This window comes from Neomonachus schauinslandi, chromosome 3 (assembly GCF_002201575.2).
Source record: "Neomonachus schauinslandi chromosome 3, ASM220157v2, whole genome shotgun sequence".
In the NCBI taxonomy this organism is placed as follows: Eukaryota; Metazoa; Chordata; class Mammalia; order Carnivora; family Phocidae; genus Neomonachus; species Neomonachus schauinslandi.
The window spans coordinates 139681528-139698212 of NC_058405.1; the positions used below are offsets into that span (position 1 = coordinate 139681528).

General features: G+C 37.6%; 1 protein-coding gene across 1 annotated transcript in view; it reads right to left on the reverse strand.

The window, feature by feature from the left end:
• The window catches only part of CCDC141 (coiled-coil domain containing 141), a 182679-nt gene that overhangs the window by 97853 nt on the left and 68141 nt on the right, over positions 1 to 16685 (reverse strand). The window contains exon 6 of the mRNA XM_021703177.1: positions 8112 to 8228. Within this exon, the coding sequence (XP_021558852.1) occupies positions 8112 to 8228 (117 nt within the window). The remainder of the gene's footprint in view (positions 1 to 8111; positions 8229 to 16685) is intronic.

The window sequence follows — 16685 nt, forward strand, 5'->3', positions numbered from 1 at the left end:
AGTGCTTCATCTTTTTTCTGAAGTAGAAACAGAGAAAATGGGTGATTGAGTTACTCACAAGTAGCCCTGGTGGCCCATGTGGAAGAGTATGAGGAAGGAAGTCAGGAAAAGGCGAAAAGAAAGGGGGTGCGGGGAGAGCAGGGTCAGTGATGCTTTGGAACCAAAGCGGCCACAGGACTAGAAAGCTGAAGTAAAGGCCTTTGAAGTGATGAACATCAAGGAGATCTATGGGCACAAGTATTGGAAGTCTCTAAGAGAACACTGAAGTAGCACAGAAAGGTTGCAGGGATTTAAGGCGTGAGTGTTTTAAGCCCTAAGAAAATGCCTTCTCTGATGTCCACTTCAAATAGACTCACTTTCACTATTATGATTATGACAGCAGTATTACCTTGAGTTGTAATAATAGTAACTATACAAATCCATGTTTTGTGGAAATTTTATTTAAGGGCTGATAAATGACAAAGAGGCTGAGGGAGAGAGGAGGAGGGTAGATGGTAGGGAGGGGGAGGGAGGAGGATTGAGGAGGAGGGAGGGGGGAGGTGGAATAAAATGTATAAAGACATTGTAAAAGTCATAAGTAAAAAAGAGAGAGAGGAAGCTTTCTCTAAGTGGTTAAACAACGAGCTGGTGAAGATTTTAAAAACAAAATGACAGCAGGTAGTTTTAAACCTAGTGATCATGTTCTTCATTTGCTTCCTTAACTCATCCCTTTCTTAGATGGGCATAAACATTTCTGAGGGACTTTCTAAATCAAATTTCCCCTGGAAATGAAAGCATATGGTTCACTAAGCTTTAAATTAACCCACATGTTAAGGCTACAGTAAGTTTACCAATGTGAAAATCCCATCACATTGTAGATTTTCCCAATGCTTGCAGACAAAGGCAGTACTATTTATACTTATTTCGCCTGTTAGTAATGAAATTGTTTCTAATTTATGTTCTGTGAAAAGTGACATCTGCTTTTAATTGGAAAGCTCATTAAAAAATCAGACAAGTAAAACAAATTATTCACTAAAATGAAGACAGAGGAATTGAAATGCACTAATGCAGGTGTCTTTACTGTTTGGAGACTCACTTAATTTCTTCCTTGAGACATTTCAGATCCAGACCCCACTTTATTTTTTAAATAACATAAAACATTATAAAAGAAACAAACTCTGCTTCATTTTATGCATTTTCCTTATAATCATCAGAGATGATATAAGCTGATTTACTGAAGCAATATGTTTTATAGTAGTTTTACCATTTTCTCATGTACCTTCAGTGAAAGAATTTGGGGATGTAATGAAAGTTCAAATAGCAGAATAGCCAGCTTCTTTATATAGGTTAATATGTGCCACAATGAGAAGAAAAATGATGTATGATATATTTACATAGTTTAATAACATGCAATCATTAAAAAGCATATTTAAAATATGCATTTAAATGGGGAAATGCTTATGATATAATTCTAATTGGAAAACTCACACTGCAAAACAATACATACACAATTTTGTATATAAAAACACACACATATAGTGTATTATACACACATACACAGTTCGGGGATACTCAATTTTATGTAGGTTTTATTATTTCCTTCCCATTTCCATATACACCCACACAGTATGAGTGATTTTAATTTTCTTTAGTTTTATGTATTTTCTCATTTTTCCAAAATGAAAATGTACTATGTAATCAGAAAAATAAAACAATAAACATATTTTTTATTTAAAAAATTTTTTAAATTTTATTTATTTGAGGGAGAGAGCACGCATGTGTGAGAGTGCAAGCAGGGAGAGGGGACAGAGGCAGACTCTGTGCCAGGGTGACCAAGGCAGGACTCTATTTGGTGGGGAAGAAGGGGCACAGTACTCGGGAACAATCCTGCCACCCTGAGATCATGACCTGAGCTGAAACCAAGAGTCCAAAGCTCAGCTGACTGAGCCACCCAGGTGTGTCCCTAAACATATTTTTAAAGAGTCACTTCCTCATAGTGGTTCTATTGATGAGAATTATGTATTTAGAATAGTCAAATAAGCTTGCAAGAGATTCTGCTTTACTTCCTTATCTTATAAATATTTTGTAAATCTAAACTTGACTTTTCCTCTAAATAAAATTTATGTGGGATCTAAGCAGTGGTATTTTTTAAGAATCTCCAAATAATATTATTTAAAGGAACTTGAGGCCAAGATCACAAATCTAATTTATGAAATCACTCAGCAACAACTGGAAAATATTTTCAATGACTTGGAAAATCGGATTAGATGATGAATCATGGAAGATGGTTTTAATCTTGAAGCTGAGGAATGTGAATTCTACTATATTAAAACATTGAAGATGATGTTTCTATATACATCAGAATGCCAAAGATCATTGTTAATCAAGGACTTTGTAAACAATATATAGTCATCTGGAAAATTAAGGAGAATATAGACATACATGAAATAGATGGGGAAGACCTCTAAGTTAGTGCCTCTTAAACTTTAGTGTCAGTTCAAATCCTGTGGGGAAATTTGTTAAAATGCAGATTCTGACACAATAGGTTTGGTGGTTAGAGTCCAGGATTCTGTATTTCTAAGACTTCCAGATTCCACTGCTGTTCTCTGGGGGCCACACGTTGAAAAACACGGCTACAACTCTCTTTTAAGCCTTTAAGATGGCGATTAATATCCTTCATCTCAAAAGACATCACACTCTACCTAAAGTGTCATCAGAATTGCAATAGCTTTCTAAGTGACTTTTCTGTCTTCGTTATCACTCCCTCTCATTCTTATCATTCACAGTTTGCAACGTAATTTACAAAGACACAAATCGGTTTAAGCCATTACTACACTTTGATAGTACCTCATTGCCTGTCATGTCTCCAACCCAAATGTTTACAGGGGCCAGGCACATAATGTGAATGAGGTGAAGCAAAGGTGGGAGGCGAGGTAGTAACGAGGAAGGGTAGGGACTGTGGAAAACTGGAGTGCACGTGTCTTTTCTAAAGGAAATAGCTATTATGGGGCTCCAGACAAGTGTTGCTATGTCTATATGGAAAGGCAAGCCTGATATTGCCAGATCTTCCAGTTTTTTTAGAAGGAGAAGAAAATCTGGATTGGATTTTGATAAAAACATTACCATTTTAAGATTGACAATAAATTTCCTTCAAAGATTTATTTATTTATTTATTTATTTTAGAGAGAAAATGAGTTTGGGGAGGGACAGAAGGAGAGAGAAACTTTAGCAGACTCCTTGCTGAGCTCAGGGCCCATGTAAGCCTCGATCTCATGACCCTGAGATCATGACTTAAGCCAAAACCAAGAATTGACAGTTAACCAAATGCGCCACGCAGGGCTCTTGACAATAAATTAAAAAAAAAAAAATCCTGATGCCCCAAACTACCTAGAATCTCTGGGCACGAGATCCAGACTTCAGTATTTTTTCAAAGCCCTCAGGAGATTCTAGTGTGCACCAACTACAAAGGGTCTGAAACTGAACCAAAGTTTGAAGCAATATTAGTGAGAGGATTAAAGGTCCACCACAGTGGTATGAAAATTACTTTAAGCCAAAAACATCTGAACAATCAGCAGTCACAGAAATATTACCTAAACTTAAACAGAGTATCCTGAAAATATAGCTACCATTGACCCTCTTCCCAGGGAATTTCCTAATTGAAAGAAGACTGACCCTTACCAGCAGGAAGTACAAATTCAGCTGCCATTAACTCTTCCCACTGGGAGGAAGACAGACTGCCCATTTCATTAGCATCAAAAAGCCCAGTAGAACTTTCCATACTCATTCATTGAGGCCCTAAGCCCCCCAACCCTTTTTTGTTAAAATGATATATATAATCCTCAACTTCTGGCTATTCCACAAACTTTCCATTACAGGGACCTCCCATGCATGTATGAAAATAAACCTTGTCTTTACTCCTGTTAATCTGTTTGCTGTCTGTTAATTTGTAGACACCCAATCACTGGACACAAATTGGAAGAGGAAAAGTTTTCCTCCCAGCAGAAATACAAGTTCATTCCTGAAGGTAGTTCTTATATGAACATTATTTCTGATGTGTGGAAGAAGGAATGATTATGCCTCCTCAAAAGAGATAATAAGGAAGTGTTTGTTTACATATTATTTTAATACATCTTAAAACCAACTCAGCTCCAAAGTCTGAATTCAAGCCTTGGGGAATCAAATTAATACATGATAAAATCTAAGAGTATTTAAGATCTTAACCAAAGGGTGGTTTATGATCATCAATGTCTGCTATTTCTTTATCTGCTACATATGTAAAAGGAAAATATTTTTCATATTTAGTAAAGAAAGTATAATGATTTAGCATAATTTATTCATAGTCAAAGGTTATAATAAAAATTCTTTTAGTTCATTATTTCAACACATTCTGAATAAGGCATCACGTTTATTAAGAGATAGAAAGTTTTCCATATTTCTTATTTGAGTATATTCCAGTAAGAAATTATAGAGGCATTTTCAAAATTTATTTTAAAAAACTTACTGCTTAAAAAAAAAGCAATACAGAACAGCTCCCTGCTGCTCAGTTTAGCTGTGGGGAGCAGAAACACCTACTTTTCCTGTGTTACCAGATTATTTATATGTGTTTCACTAATGAACCCCCAGCTTGAGGCCTTATTTATACATAAAATCTCCTTTGAAAGACACATTCCCTCTTCCTCTCCTCATACTCACACCCAAACAAAACTCCAAAATGTAATATGCTGGTTCCTGTTTAAGGCCATATAAAAGTGGAATCCGTCTGTAAGAACAAGGAACAAGATGGTTGAAAAAGCACGGATGAAAACTATTTGAACATTTACACCATCCATGGAAAAAGAAAAGCAATACCTTTGAGCCACTACTAAAATGTGGGTGTTTTCATAGATATTTTCTAATTGAATATTCATGCCTCCTCCTTATAGGTGAGGAAGGTAAAGCTCAGAGAGGTCAAATGTTCCCAAAGTTACATAGTGAGGGACAGCAAGGATTTGAACCTGTTTTTTTTCCATGTGGATGCAACCTATTATAACATTATAATCTATTTTTAGAAAACTTGCTCACTTAGGTGGGAAGAGGCCAGTAAAGTAGCTAAGGAAACATCTAACCAGCAAAGGTTGGTAGGTCCTTCCAGAAATCTTAATACTGTAAATAGGACTGGCTTCATGGGCAAAGGACCCATGTCATCCGACAGGTTCCTGAGTTTAGAAGAGCCATGTGCTTGGTTTATGCTCTGCTGTTGCTGCACTGAAATTTCAATAATTTATTTAAAAAGTCCTCCATGTTTTCATTTTGCACTGGGTCCTACATATTATGTAGCTGGTCCTTCTTCTAAAGGCCAACAAAGTGAGAATGAAGTTTACAGATATGAGAACTTTCCTTGAGGAGCCAAAAGGTGGTTGGGTCTCAGTGTCAGGGGCATATGGCTTAGAATAGAATAATGGCAGATACCATGATAGGAGATAGGCCAGGGGAGAGCTTTCTGGGTATGATGCTTTCTTTCCCCACCTGCTTGGTCAGTGCTTGTCAATGTACCTTTTTCAGGACAGAAGATAGTAGCTCCAGTACAGTAGCATCCAGAGGGAAGGAACAACATGAGGCTAGCACTGGAATCTACCAGGTAGATAGCTAATATATGAGAGGTAATCAAACTGACCTGTTTCTTAGTGAGCCCTATCCAACTCTCACTAAATGAATGAGATAGAACATACCCCAGGGAAATGGGTTTTGGAACAAAGCAGGATTGAGAGTCCAATCAGTGGGAGTTCCTCCAAGGGATCCCCTCCTTTATATGTGTCTGGGGTAGAGGGGAAAACCATGAATGGTTGAGCCCTAATTATAACGACAGAAGCTCTCTGCACTCAGGGGCACCCAGCTCCCCACCAGAAGGGGACAAGTTGGAGCACCAGCTCTCACACCTCCCATGCCTTACCAGTCAAAATTTCTGCTCTCCCAAGGGAATACTAGCTCAGGGGAAAGTAACATCTGATGAGCATAAGCAACACACTGAAATACGTGAATCAGAGGAAGTAGAATTAAGGCACTGGATAGATCAAACAGTTAATGTGTGAATAAAGTATACCTTAAGATATAAGAAAGAACATTAGATAAAATGAAGCTTTATTTCATTTTATCATACCAGTTCATAAAATGAACCCGGTAAAAACAATTATGAAGCAGAATCAGTATGAGGCACAAGGCACGAAAAATCGCCGAAGTGAAGAAACTTGGCAAGAGGGCTGAATAACAGAAGTGTGGTAGGGGAGTCAGTGAGCTAGAAGGTCAGGCATTTCAGAAGGGATAAAGAAATAGGAGCCAGTTAAAATTATGAAGGATAGAAATAGAACATTAATATCTATTTAACAGAACTTGCCAAAGTCCTATTAGAACTGAGTTTAGATGTCAAAAAATAATTTCTCCAGACTGTGAGATTTTCCTCAGGGCTATGAGAATCCATGATTAGTCCACAGTTACAGGGAATATAATTCCAAATATGACTAAATTATGTAAGTAAACCATTTTTGTTTGTTTTAAAGAAGGCAACAATCCTGTGCAATTCAGGTCATCTCTTGTGCTTAGCATTTAGGGATTTTGATAGAATTTTCACTGATAAAACCTGGGTTTGACACCCACAGAATAAACTGCTGTTTAACCTAAACAGGTAAACCAAATGCTGAAAAATTTTAAAGAACTTTAAAAAATCATCAGTCATAGCAATCTTCTGTGATTGCGTCTTTTATCAATCTGGCAAATATTCAGACCAAACACATAAAATACCTATGTATACTGCAGTGTTCAGAGAGAAGCGATAAACAAAAAAACAAAAGCATCCTGGTTCTTCTGTGATTTCAGTCCAGATAAATGCAGTCTACTGCTTCCCCTGCCTGCCTGTCCCTCCATCCCCTGCCACCAATCCCATCCTCCCAAACATGTAAATATTTATTTGTCTTCCTTATTTTCAACCCTCATCTGGTAGTGCTGGCCCATTGTTTTCCAGAGCTTCAAGGCTTGGCTTTACCTACAACTATCAATCATTCAAGATATTAATAATAGAAAGTTCTCTTAAGTCTTGATACTGATTAAGGTTTTCACTGTTCCTATTCAATCTAATACAAATGGACTTTTGTTTCCTTAGAGATCAAAATGGAGCACTTGTAAAGAACTTTGGTAAGTATTTATAGACCCCACAGATACAAAGGAGTCAATTGCCAAATAAGAAGACACAGCGGGGGCGCCTGGGTGGCTCAGTTGGTTAAGCGACTGCCTTCGGCTCAGGTCATGATCCTGGAGTCCCGGGATTGAGTCCCGCATGGGGCTCCCTGCTCAGCAGGGAGTCTGCTTCTCCCTCTGACCCTCACCCCTCTCATGCTCTCTCTCTCATTCTTTCTCTCAAATAAATAAATAAAATCTTTAAAAAAAGAAGACACAGTGGGAGAGGAGCATCTCTACACAGCCCCTCTGCTCATCTTGCTTTCAGTACTTCATGATTGCATTCTGCACATTCCACATATCTACAAGTGGTTGACTGGCTTGTAGCCATTTCTTTTTTGCAAAATGAAAAAATGTGAGGCAAGTTAAGGAAATAGGGAAATGTAAATGGGAACAGCAAGCAAACTATACCTGGAAATCATAAAAGTAATAGCATAATGAGATCTTAGTGTAGAACAAGAATTTTTTTTAGAAAGCTAGCAGAATATAGGCTTAAGAGCTTTGGGCCTTGGAGTTAGATAAGACCTGAATCAAATTCCAACTCTGCCTCGGACAAGATACATTACATTGGTCAAGTTACTTTGCATCTCCAAGCCTCTGTGTTTTGTTTGTTTTGATCTGTAAAATAATACGTACCCCTTAGGGGTTTTGTGATAATTTAGATAAGGATCTCTTATACTTAATATAGTGTTTGATAGATAGTAACTACTCAAAAGAAGATAGTTATTATTATTGTAGAGGCTGTTTTGTTCCTTATTATTCTAGAAGCCCAGTCAGTAGGTAGTGGTACTAGCTAATAACTATCAGAATCTTTTCTTTGTAAACAGTGAATTATTCAGAGGGTTTAGTACTTCTCTACATTACCTACAGAAGCATATTCAAAAGAAGACCATGCATTTTAAAATTATTTTTAATGTGTCTCTTACCTTTGCTTTTATTATCAATTCCTCATGCTTACAGATTAGCTCCTCATTGTCTGAAAGTGATGAACCTAGACTTTGTTCCTGTAAATCTCTTATGGTTTTCTGAAACCAACAAGTAACCTAGGTAAGAACACAAAGAGAGACCAAATTTCAAATGATTAGAATAAGTAAATAGAAATTAAAAATATTTCCTTAACCTTTTCAAAACTTAAGCTATTTCAGTTTCTTTCTACATAAGCTCATCTCACATATTAAATTAATATGATCAGGTTTGTTTTTTCTTCATTTCAATCTCTACGTAAGAGAAAAAAATAAAGTAATCCCCCAAAAGCATGAAAATGATACATCAGTTCAGTAGATTACATGGAATGAAGGAAATAATTCAAAATCTCCTAATAACAAAGAACCAGAATAGATTCCCACAATCTATAACTCATGCATTCTTTTAGAATATAAATCTTCCCTGAATAAGAATATGAATGTAAGTATGGAGTTACATAAACCTACATGAAGATATTAGCATATGTAGAATTATATTTCTACTATAAAATGGCAATGCAAAAATATTTCAGCAATGCAATTGCTGAAAATCTGTATTCAGAAAATAAATGGAGAAATTATTAATATTCTACTGATATTATAAACAGCTAAGGGCATGACTCACATTCATTTAGACTTGATTTACAATACATGATTTACACAGTGTTGAAACAACAAATAGCAAAGGACTTGAAAGAAGCTGTACATTTTTAAATGGTGACATAAGTAGACGTGGAACCGATGACATGGAGCCCCTGGATAACAGATTCCTTATCCCAGTTAAAGCAAAGAGAGTTTTACTCTCAAGTCCTACAGTGTTATCTCCATGATCACATCACAGCTACTGATCCTTAAGAGTCCACAACATGCTAGACAGTTTGCTATTTGCTTTTTGGGCATCATCTCTATTTCTCTCAACAACTCTCTAACAAAAGTGTGATATCGTCATTGTAGAGATGAGGAGAGGTGAAGCAGCTTATCCAGGGCCATACAGTACGTGGTAGAGCCAGGTTTGTCTCCAAACCTACATTATTCTTTTCACCGTGCTGTGCTGCCATCTTAGGTAACCTAAGTCTTACAGCCCTGGCCATCAGGGGTACTACTTCAAGCCTGAAGAATGAATCCTGACATCCCATTCAAAATGGTGGGCAACGCCCAAACGTTGTACTATGTTTTTTTTTCCAGCCTAGGTTGTCTCGCCTACAACAACCTCAGGATTTCTCTGAACTCCTAGAACATAGAGAAATGTGTGAAGCAGATAGTCAAAGAGAAAGCTAGATTAGTCCTGAAGCTCCACATAATAAATGCACACCTCCCTTCCCCCCCATACACATAATAAATGCACACCTCCCTTCCCCCCCACACACACAAGTTAGGAGTTACCTAGAATAGGACATTCCATTACCATTACAGGGCTGATATCACAAAACTGATTATGAGATCAAATGGTCTATACCAACACTTAGCATTTTTCAGCATGGAATAAGCAGTACAGTTTGGGGTAAGAGAGTTTCTCCAGCTTTCTGCTAACTGGAAATCTTTGTTAACCAGCATTTTTGGCTACCATCAGCGCAATTTAAAAATAATGGTAACCCTATAGCAGTTTACATATGAAGTACACCTCATTTTTTTTTTCAGAATATTTGGTAACCTGTACACAATATACACATTAGCCAATCTCCATATCTAAAGTATTGTATATGTATTTACAATTATTTGAAGATAATCTATCTTTCTGTTATCCCAATTAGAACTATGTGATATGTACAATATGCATATTAGAACCCACAGAGAGTATCTTATCAAGAGCTATAAAATTTATTCACTAATTAATTTTTATAAAAATAGTTTCTCACAAAAGATGCAGTGAACCCATATAAAACCACAACTAGAGGAATGATTTAAAGGTTTCATCAAAGAAACATGGATCATGAATATAACTAAGTTTAAGAGAGCATTGACTGGGCGCCTGGGTGGCTCAGTTGGTTAAGCGACTGCCTTCGGCTCAGGTCATGATCCTGGAGTCCCTGGATCGAGTCCCGCATCGGGCTCCCTGCTCGGCAGGGAGTCTGCTTCTCCCTCTGACCCTCCCCCCTCTCATGTGCTCTCTCTCTCTCTCATTCTCTCTGGCTCAAATAAATAAATAAAATCTTTAAAAAAAAAATCAAGTTGTTTAAAAAAAAAAAAGAGAGCATTGACTAAGTACTGGGAGTGAGTTTTATTTTTTCTTAGCTAACATGGGAGGAACTCAGAAATCTCAAGAATGTTTAATAGGGAAAGTTAATATAGAATCTGAGTGAATAAAAACTGGGTACAAACAGGTGTTTGCTAATCTCTAAACCCTGAACCCTCAGATAATCCTATTCAGTTTTGTGAGTCAAAGACTTGTCATCTAGCACATGCCAGCAGTGATGAAAGCTGGAGAGGAGTGAGTTGTTTCGATTTTTAAAAGTTATCTACTGACCTCATCCTCTAGATTTGGCAAATACTATTCAACCCCCAAAGGATACTATTCCTGTATGGCAATACTATTCCCTATTAAGAGAATGTAGTTAAAGATCTATGTTGGTATTCTGTGTATTCTGATCACATACCTTCCTGACAAAGCATGCTGACTCTTTAGATCTACACAATTTTACTACCAAATGCACCCTGGGAGGAAACATAAAAACAAGTTGGCATAAAACTCAGAAGTAAGTAGTTCATTGTCAGGGTGTTACATCTCATCATGAGGTATCATACACATGAGCAGCCTTTTAGATCAGATTACTGTGTGGTACTGTAGCATACACACAGAATAGGCTCTCAGAGTCCTTCTGATGTAAAAGCACAACACCCTAAGTTACTGAGAGTATGTCAACCATAATATCCTGCCACCCAATAAATCAGTCATTGCATCCCACAAGTAGCTACTGCGGACAACTGCATAGATATTCCAAGAGCACTTTTTATAAGTATTTAAATTATATCAGCTGCTGTCCAAAAGCCTGAGTGATAAAGTACAGTAAATGATGCATCAAGACATTCTGTAGAACATGGTCCTTGCAAAAGGATGAAAACATGAGCCAAGGATTCAGGGGATGCAGAAAATAAGGAAGAAAAAAACATTCAGAGTATGCCCTGGAAATCAATTCTGGGCAGTGATGGATTAAGGAGGTAATTAGAACATTTTTCCTTTCTCTTCTCAGTTCCTACCTTTCAGCTTGAACTAAGCAATGTGTTCATGATCATCCCAGCAGTTTGACATGACATTCTAGGTACTCAGTGCCCAGTGGAGGTAGAACTAAGATAGAGAAGGAATGTAGATCTTTTTTTGTGGGGAGAAGGGGAACACCTATCAGAGAGTAAAGGGAGATAGAAATAAAAAGGAAGTCAACATAGATTCAAAGCAGAAGCAAAACCAAGAGCTGCCTTGGAAATGAAAGCTGCCAGGAAAACTCACTCAAATGCTGTATGTAGACCTGCACTGTCCTGTATGGTAGCCGCTAACCACACATGGCTATTGAGTACTTGGATTGGGCCAAGTCTAAATCGAGATGTGCTCTAAGTATAAAATACACAGCAAATTTCACAGACTTTGTATAAAAAATAATACAAATACCTTGTTAAGAATATTAGTATTGATTAAATATTGAAGTACTATTTTAGGTATGTTAGGTTAAATAAAATGTATTATTGCTTTTCACTTTTTATGTGACTTTTTACCTTTTTTAAAAAAGATTTTTATTTATATATTTATTTGAGAAAGAGAGAGTGAGTGAACAGGCATGAGCAGCGGGGAGAGGCAGAGGGAGAAGCAGACTCCCCGCTGAGCAAGGAGCCCGACACAGGGCTTGATCTCAGGACCCTGAGATCATGACCTGAGCCAAAGGCAGATGCTTAACTGACTGAGCCACCCAGGTGCCCCAACTTTTTACTTTTTTAATGTGGCTACTAGAAAATTTGAAATCATATATGTGACTTGAATTATATATCTTTATTGAACAGTTCTGCCACTCAAGGATATTCAGACTATCCATATTGGTTAAATATAGATCTAAGGACTGAGTTTTAATTAAGGGCAATTTAAAATAACAGAGTCAAGAGAATGGTGAAATGAGATCTCAGTTGGTAAGCATTTATGGACCACTGAGGGGAGGATAAGGAAGTAGAACTAATGATACTTCCAAAGAAGTTTATTGGTTCAGTAAAGGAGAGATCTGGAACAGCTTTAAGGAAGCAGAGGCAGCAACGGGGCCTCCCCACACTTTTTTCTTTATTTATTAGATGAGACTTAAGTATTTTTTGCAGGCACAGTGACTGAAGATACATGAAGGAGAGTGGATGCAGGAACATATCAGGAAGAGGAGAAAGGTTAGAAGAGAGCACTAACTAGGCAAGGAAGGGCTAGTTTTTGCTTATTGGACAACCCATCCCCTCCTCAACACCCTGCTGAGAAATAAGAATGAAGAAAGTAAGAGAAATGAACCCCTCTCCTTTGGCAGAAAGGGGTCAGGGACTACTCTAGGCAGGTTACAACTTACCTCATGCAATCTTTACATCCCTCCTCTGTGGAGAGATTTTCTTTTTCAGCAGATGAGGAAACACACCCAGCATGTGTGTTATGAGTTTAGCAACTTACTTAAGGTCACACAACCAATAAGAGGAAAGCCCCACACACAGAAATGTCATGGTCAGAATTCACGCTTTCTTGTTTAATGTTTTCCTTCTCCTCACCTCCATATGCAGAACCAGAGGATTCCAGAGGAGAGAAATAGTTCTTATCAGGCTATTTTACGAACAGTCTTAAGATAAAAACCAAAACGCAATACCACAGTTAGAGTTTAACACGGAAATAGGGTCTGTGTACTACCACGGGGGTTCAGTGGAAATATTGCCTTTGAGAGCACAGACGTGGGTCAGGCCCTTTAGGAGCATTGCCTGAGAGGAAGAGGCCAGCTATGGGCAGAGGTGACAGTAAGCACAAATCGTGAATTCCAAAGACAGGACTAATACATGGGAGTGCCAGTGATAGAAAACGCACTCTGACAGTCAAGAAGAGAAAACTCAGGTGGCAAGAAGGTGAACTTCTGCTGCAGCCCAGAGCGATGCATGAGACTGTCAAAAACTACCAGTCTCTTTTTGTGCAATTTGTTCAACAATTTGCGATCAGATCTTATTTTTTGAACTTTGTTTCAAGGTACGCAGGAGGAGGTGAGCCAGCAATAAGTACTTCAAACCACCTTAACAGCAATGCTTAAGGGAGGATGAAAATCTTTTCAAATTACTTTCATTTTCTTTTCCATGTGCAGAACAATTCTTGACAAATAACCAGTTACTACTAGAGACGAAAACTGATAAGGGGGAGGAAAAAGCATTAGTTACTTATCTTCCTTAACCCAAGACTTTTTGATAGTCTCTCTTCCAAGTATCAAAAATGCACACATATACAAGGGTGTTTTCAATCATAGGGGATGGCCACAGATGACACTTCTAACATCTACTTTGTTTTTGAAGGCATGTTAGTATTATAACAACTATTTTATTTCCCATAATGTTTTTTGTTTTTTTACAGTAGGAAAATTATTTCATATTAGGCCATGCAGTCAAATGTGCTCTGTATTTAATTAGGCAATAACAAAACTTCAAATATCCATTTGCTACATTGGGTGATCATGTATATTAGGGAAAGAGATACTAAAGCTGTGTCATTAATGTTTATAACTGAGGACTTGGGAGCAGGGAGGAAAGAAGAATTACTGTCAAAAACATGGATTGGGTTTCTTTTTAGATGCATTCTGGGACTAATTATTGGCTTACGAATATTTGGACTTCACTTCTTTGATTCTAGGAGGATAATGTTCACAATGTTTCTTTTGTGGAATTTGGAAACTCTCCATGAATTATGGAAGTCAACTGGAAGGTATTAGTATCTCCTCAACAAATTATGGAATCTCAGTATTCTCTGTTGATGGGTAGTAGGAAAGCTAAAATATGTTGTTTGTCAGGAAGCAATTTTTTTACTTTATAAACAGCTTCACAGATAATTTATTTCCCTGTCTAGAATCACAATTTTATGTATTTAATTATTCTGATTTGTGTTGGCATATCATTTTTCTTCTCACATCTATATAGCAAGAAAAATGGCACTAAAGACTTCCTTCCCAAGACCAGCCTCAACTCTTGTTTATGTTTATGTAGGTTCTTTACTTTCAACTACTTAATGGAAGAAAGCTGTTTAGTCCAGTAGCTAAAATCAGTATGGTGGATGTTTCTAGTCCTAAATTTTATTTCTAGCATTGCCTCTGACTTATTGGGGCAAATCGCCCCAGCAGTAGAAGAAAGCCTTTATTTCAAGAAAAGAAACAGAGACTAGCCCAGTGTCTCAACAATGTGCATTTCTGCCAAAAATATCTAAGGCACGGTTTTCCCAATATAACCTAGGGTTCCACCGTAAGTGATCTGGAGCTAATTATATTCACTCTGTGTGTGTGTGTGTGTGTTTGTGTGTGTGTGAGAAAGAGAGAGACAGAGAGACAGAAAACAGACATTACAGAGCTATTTAGGAGTGGGACCAAAGTTTGACATTTTCACATTACCATCCTGGTTCCTAAGCCATGCAGCCAAATAGATTTCATACTGAAGCTTTGGCCTAGATTCTTGCTTGTTGGAAAAAATGAGAGTCAGAACCTATCATATTGACAGGATAAATAACTGCTAAATTTTAAGGAATGTTGTCATTCTTTCAAAGTATGCTATTTACTTTGTTTGCTTATCAATATTCCTAAAAAACATTAAAATTAATCATACTCTTTGCTTGTCTTTGGGGACCATGAGAATGAAGTCCCACTTCCCGGCCATTTTGGGGTGGTAGTAGTGTTGAGAAGGAAAGAAAAGCCAACAATCTCCAGCACCAGGGGCAGGGAGGAAACAGAGCTCCAGGTAATAGGAAGAGATCCACAGGCAGTCTGGGGCTTAGCAGATAGCTCAGGTAGCGGCAGCTAATCCTGCCACAGGATGGGAGGGTTTGAGGATCAGGGATCAATGCAGAGCCCTTCCCAGGGAGCACCCATATCAAACAGCTTTGTCATCAATCCTATTACTGCAGAGTGTCATTTGGTCACAGTGTGTGTCCCCCAATCCTCTCACAACTGATTAGGGGGCTTAAATCATTGTGTCTAATTAAAATGTTGGTGAGCCAATTGAACAGTATGTAGAAATGACAGACTAAGTTTCATGATTACATAATCAACCATAAGAAGTATAAATGAGCTAAAAAAAATAGCTAAAGGGTGAAAAAAGTTAAAGAGAAAAAAGTTAATTTTAAACTTTATCTTACAAATAAAGTTAACTTTCTGAAAATACTAGGCTGACTACCAAGCCACGAAATGGCATTTATTTCCCCTCTACACCATAACGTTTTAGAAAGTTAAGATTACCTAGTGATTTAGAAAACTGGTGTGGGATCTGGTCAACATGTAGGATTTTATGTGCCAGTGATTATCCAGTAAAGCTCAGAAAGTGCCCACCAATGTATATAGTGATATGGTGAACATCTGAATATTTATTGAGCACTTACCATATGTAAGCTGTGCTCTAAGCATTTTTACATATATAACATCGTTTATTTTTATTGAAAATCTATAAAAATCTATAGATACTATTATCATTTTACAAAAAAGGAAAATGAAGCATAGAGGTAACTAGTATGTGTAAAAGCTAGAATTGATATCCACACTATTTGCACCAGAGTCCCTCTGTCAGGACCTTTGACATGCAGTGTCTTTGCTCTGTACTAAGACATCAGTGTCTTAGCATGAATGCATGCTAACCACTTTGCAATAATGGTTAGCCTGCATTCTATTTAGGAGGGGGTTCTATTGTTTTCAAAACCATATGATTCTCCAAACTGAGGGTTCTAGAGGGGAGGGGGGTGGGGGGATGGGTTAGCCTAGTGATGGGTATTAAAGAGGGCACATTCTGCATGGAGCACTGGGTGTTATACGCAAACAATGAATCATGGAACACTACATCAAAAACTAATGATGTAACGTATGGTGATTAACATAATAATAAAAAAAAATAATAATAATAAAAAGCATGCGAGTTAAAAAAAAACATATGATTCTCCTGTACTTTCAGATATTTTCCATCTACTGCTGGCATGTCTTAGAGTAAATTCTAGAGATAGCTTATGTGTTAAAACTCTGCAATAAATTTTAATCTACGAATGCCTGGAAAGTTATGTATGTCTGTTACTGGGCTAAGCTACTGGATACCAGTATCTCCAAGATAATTCAACCTTTATTTTGGTTTCATGCCAGTCAATGTTAGAAAGCTGTGTTCAGAGAGATTTTTTTTTAAAGATGTATTTATTTATTTTTGAGAGAGCGAGCCAGGGGGAGGGGCAGAGGGAGAGAGAAACTCAGACTCCATGCTGAGTGCGGAGCCAGACGCGGGGCTCAATCGCAGGACCCTGAGATCACTACCTGCGCTGAAACCAAGAGTCAGAAGCCTAACTGACTGCACCACCCAGGTCCCCCAGAGAGATTAAAAAAA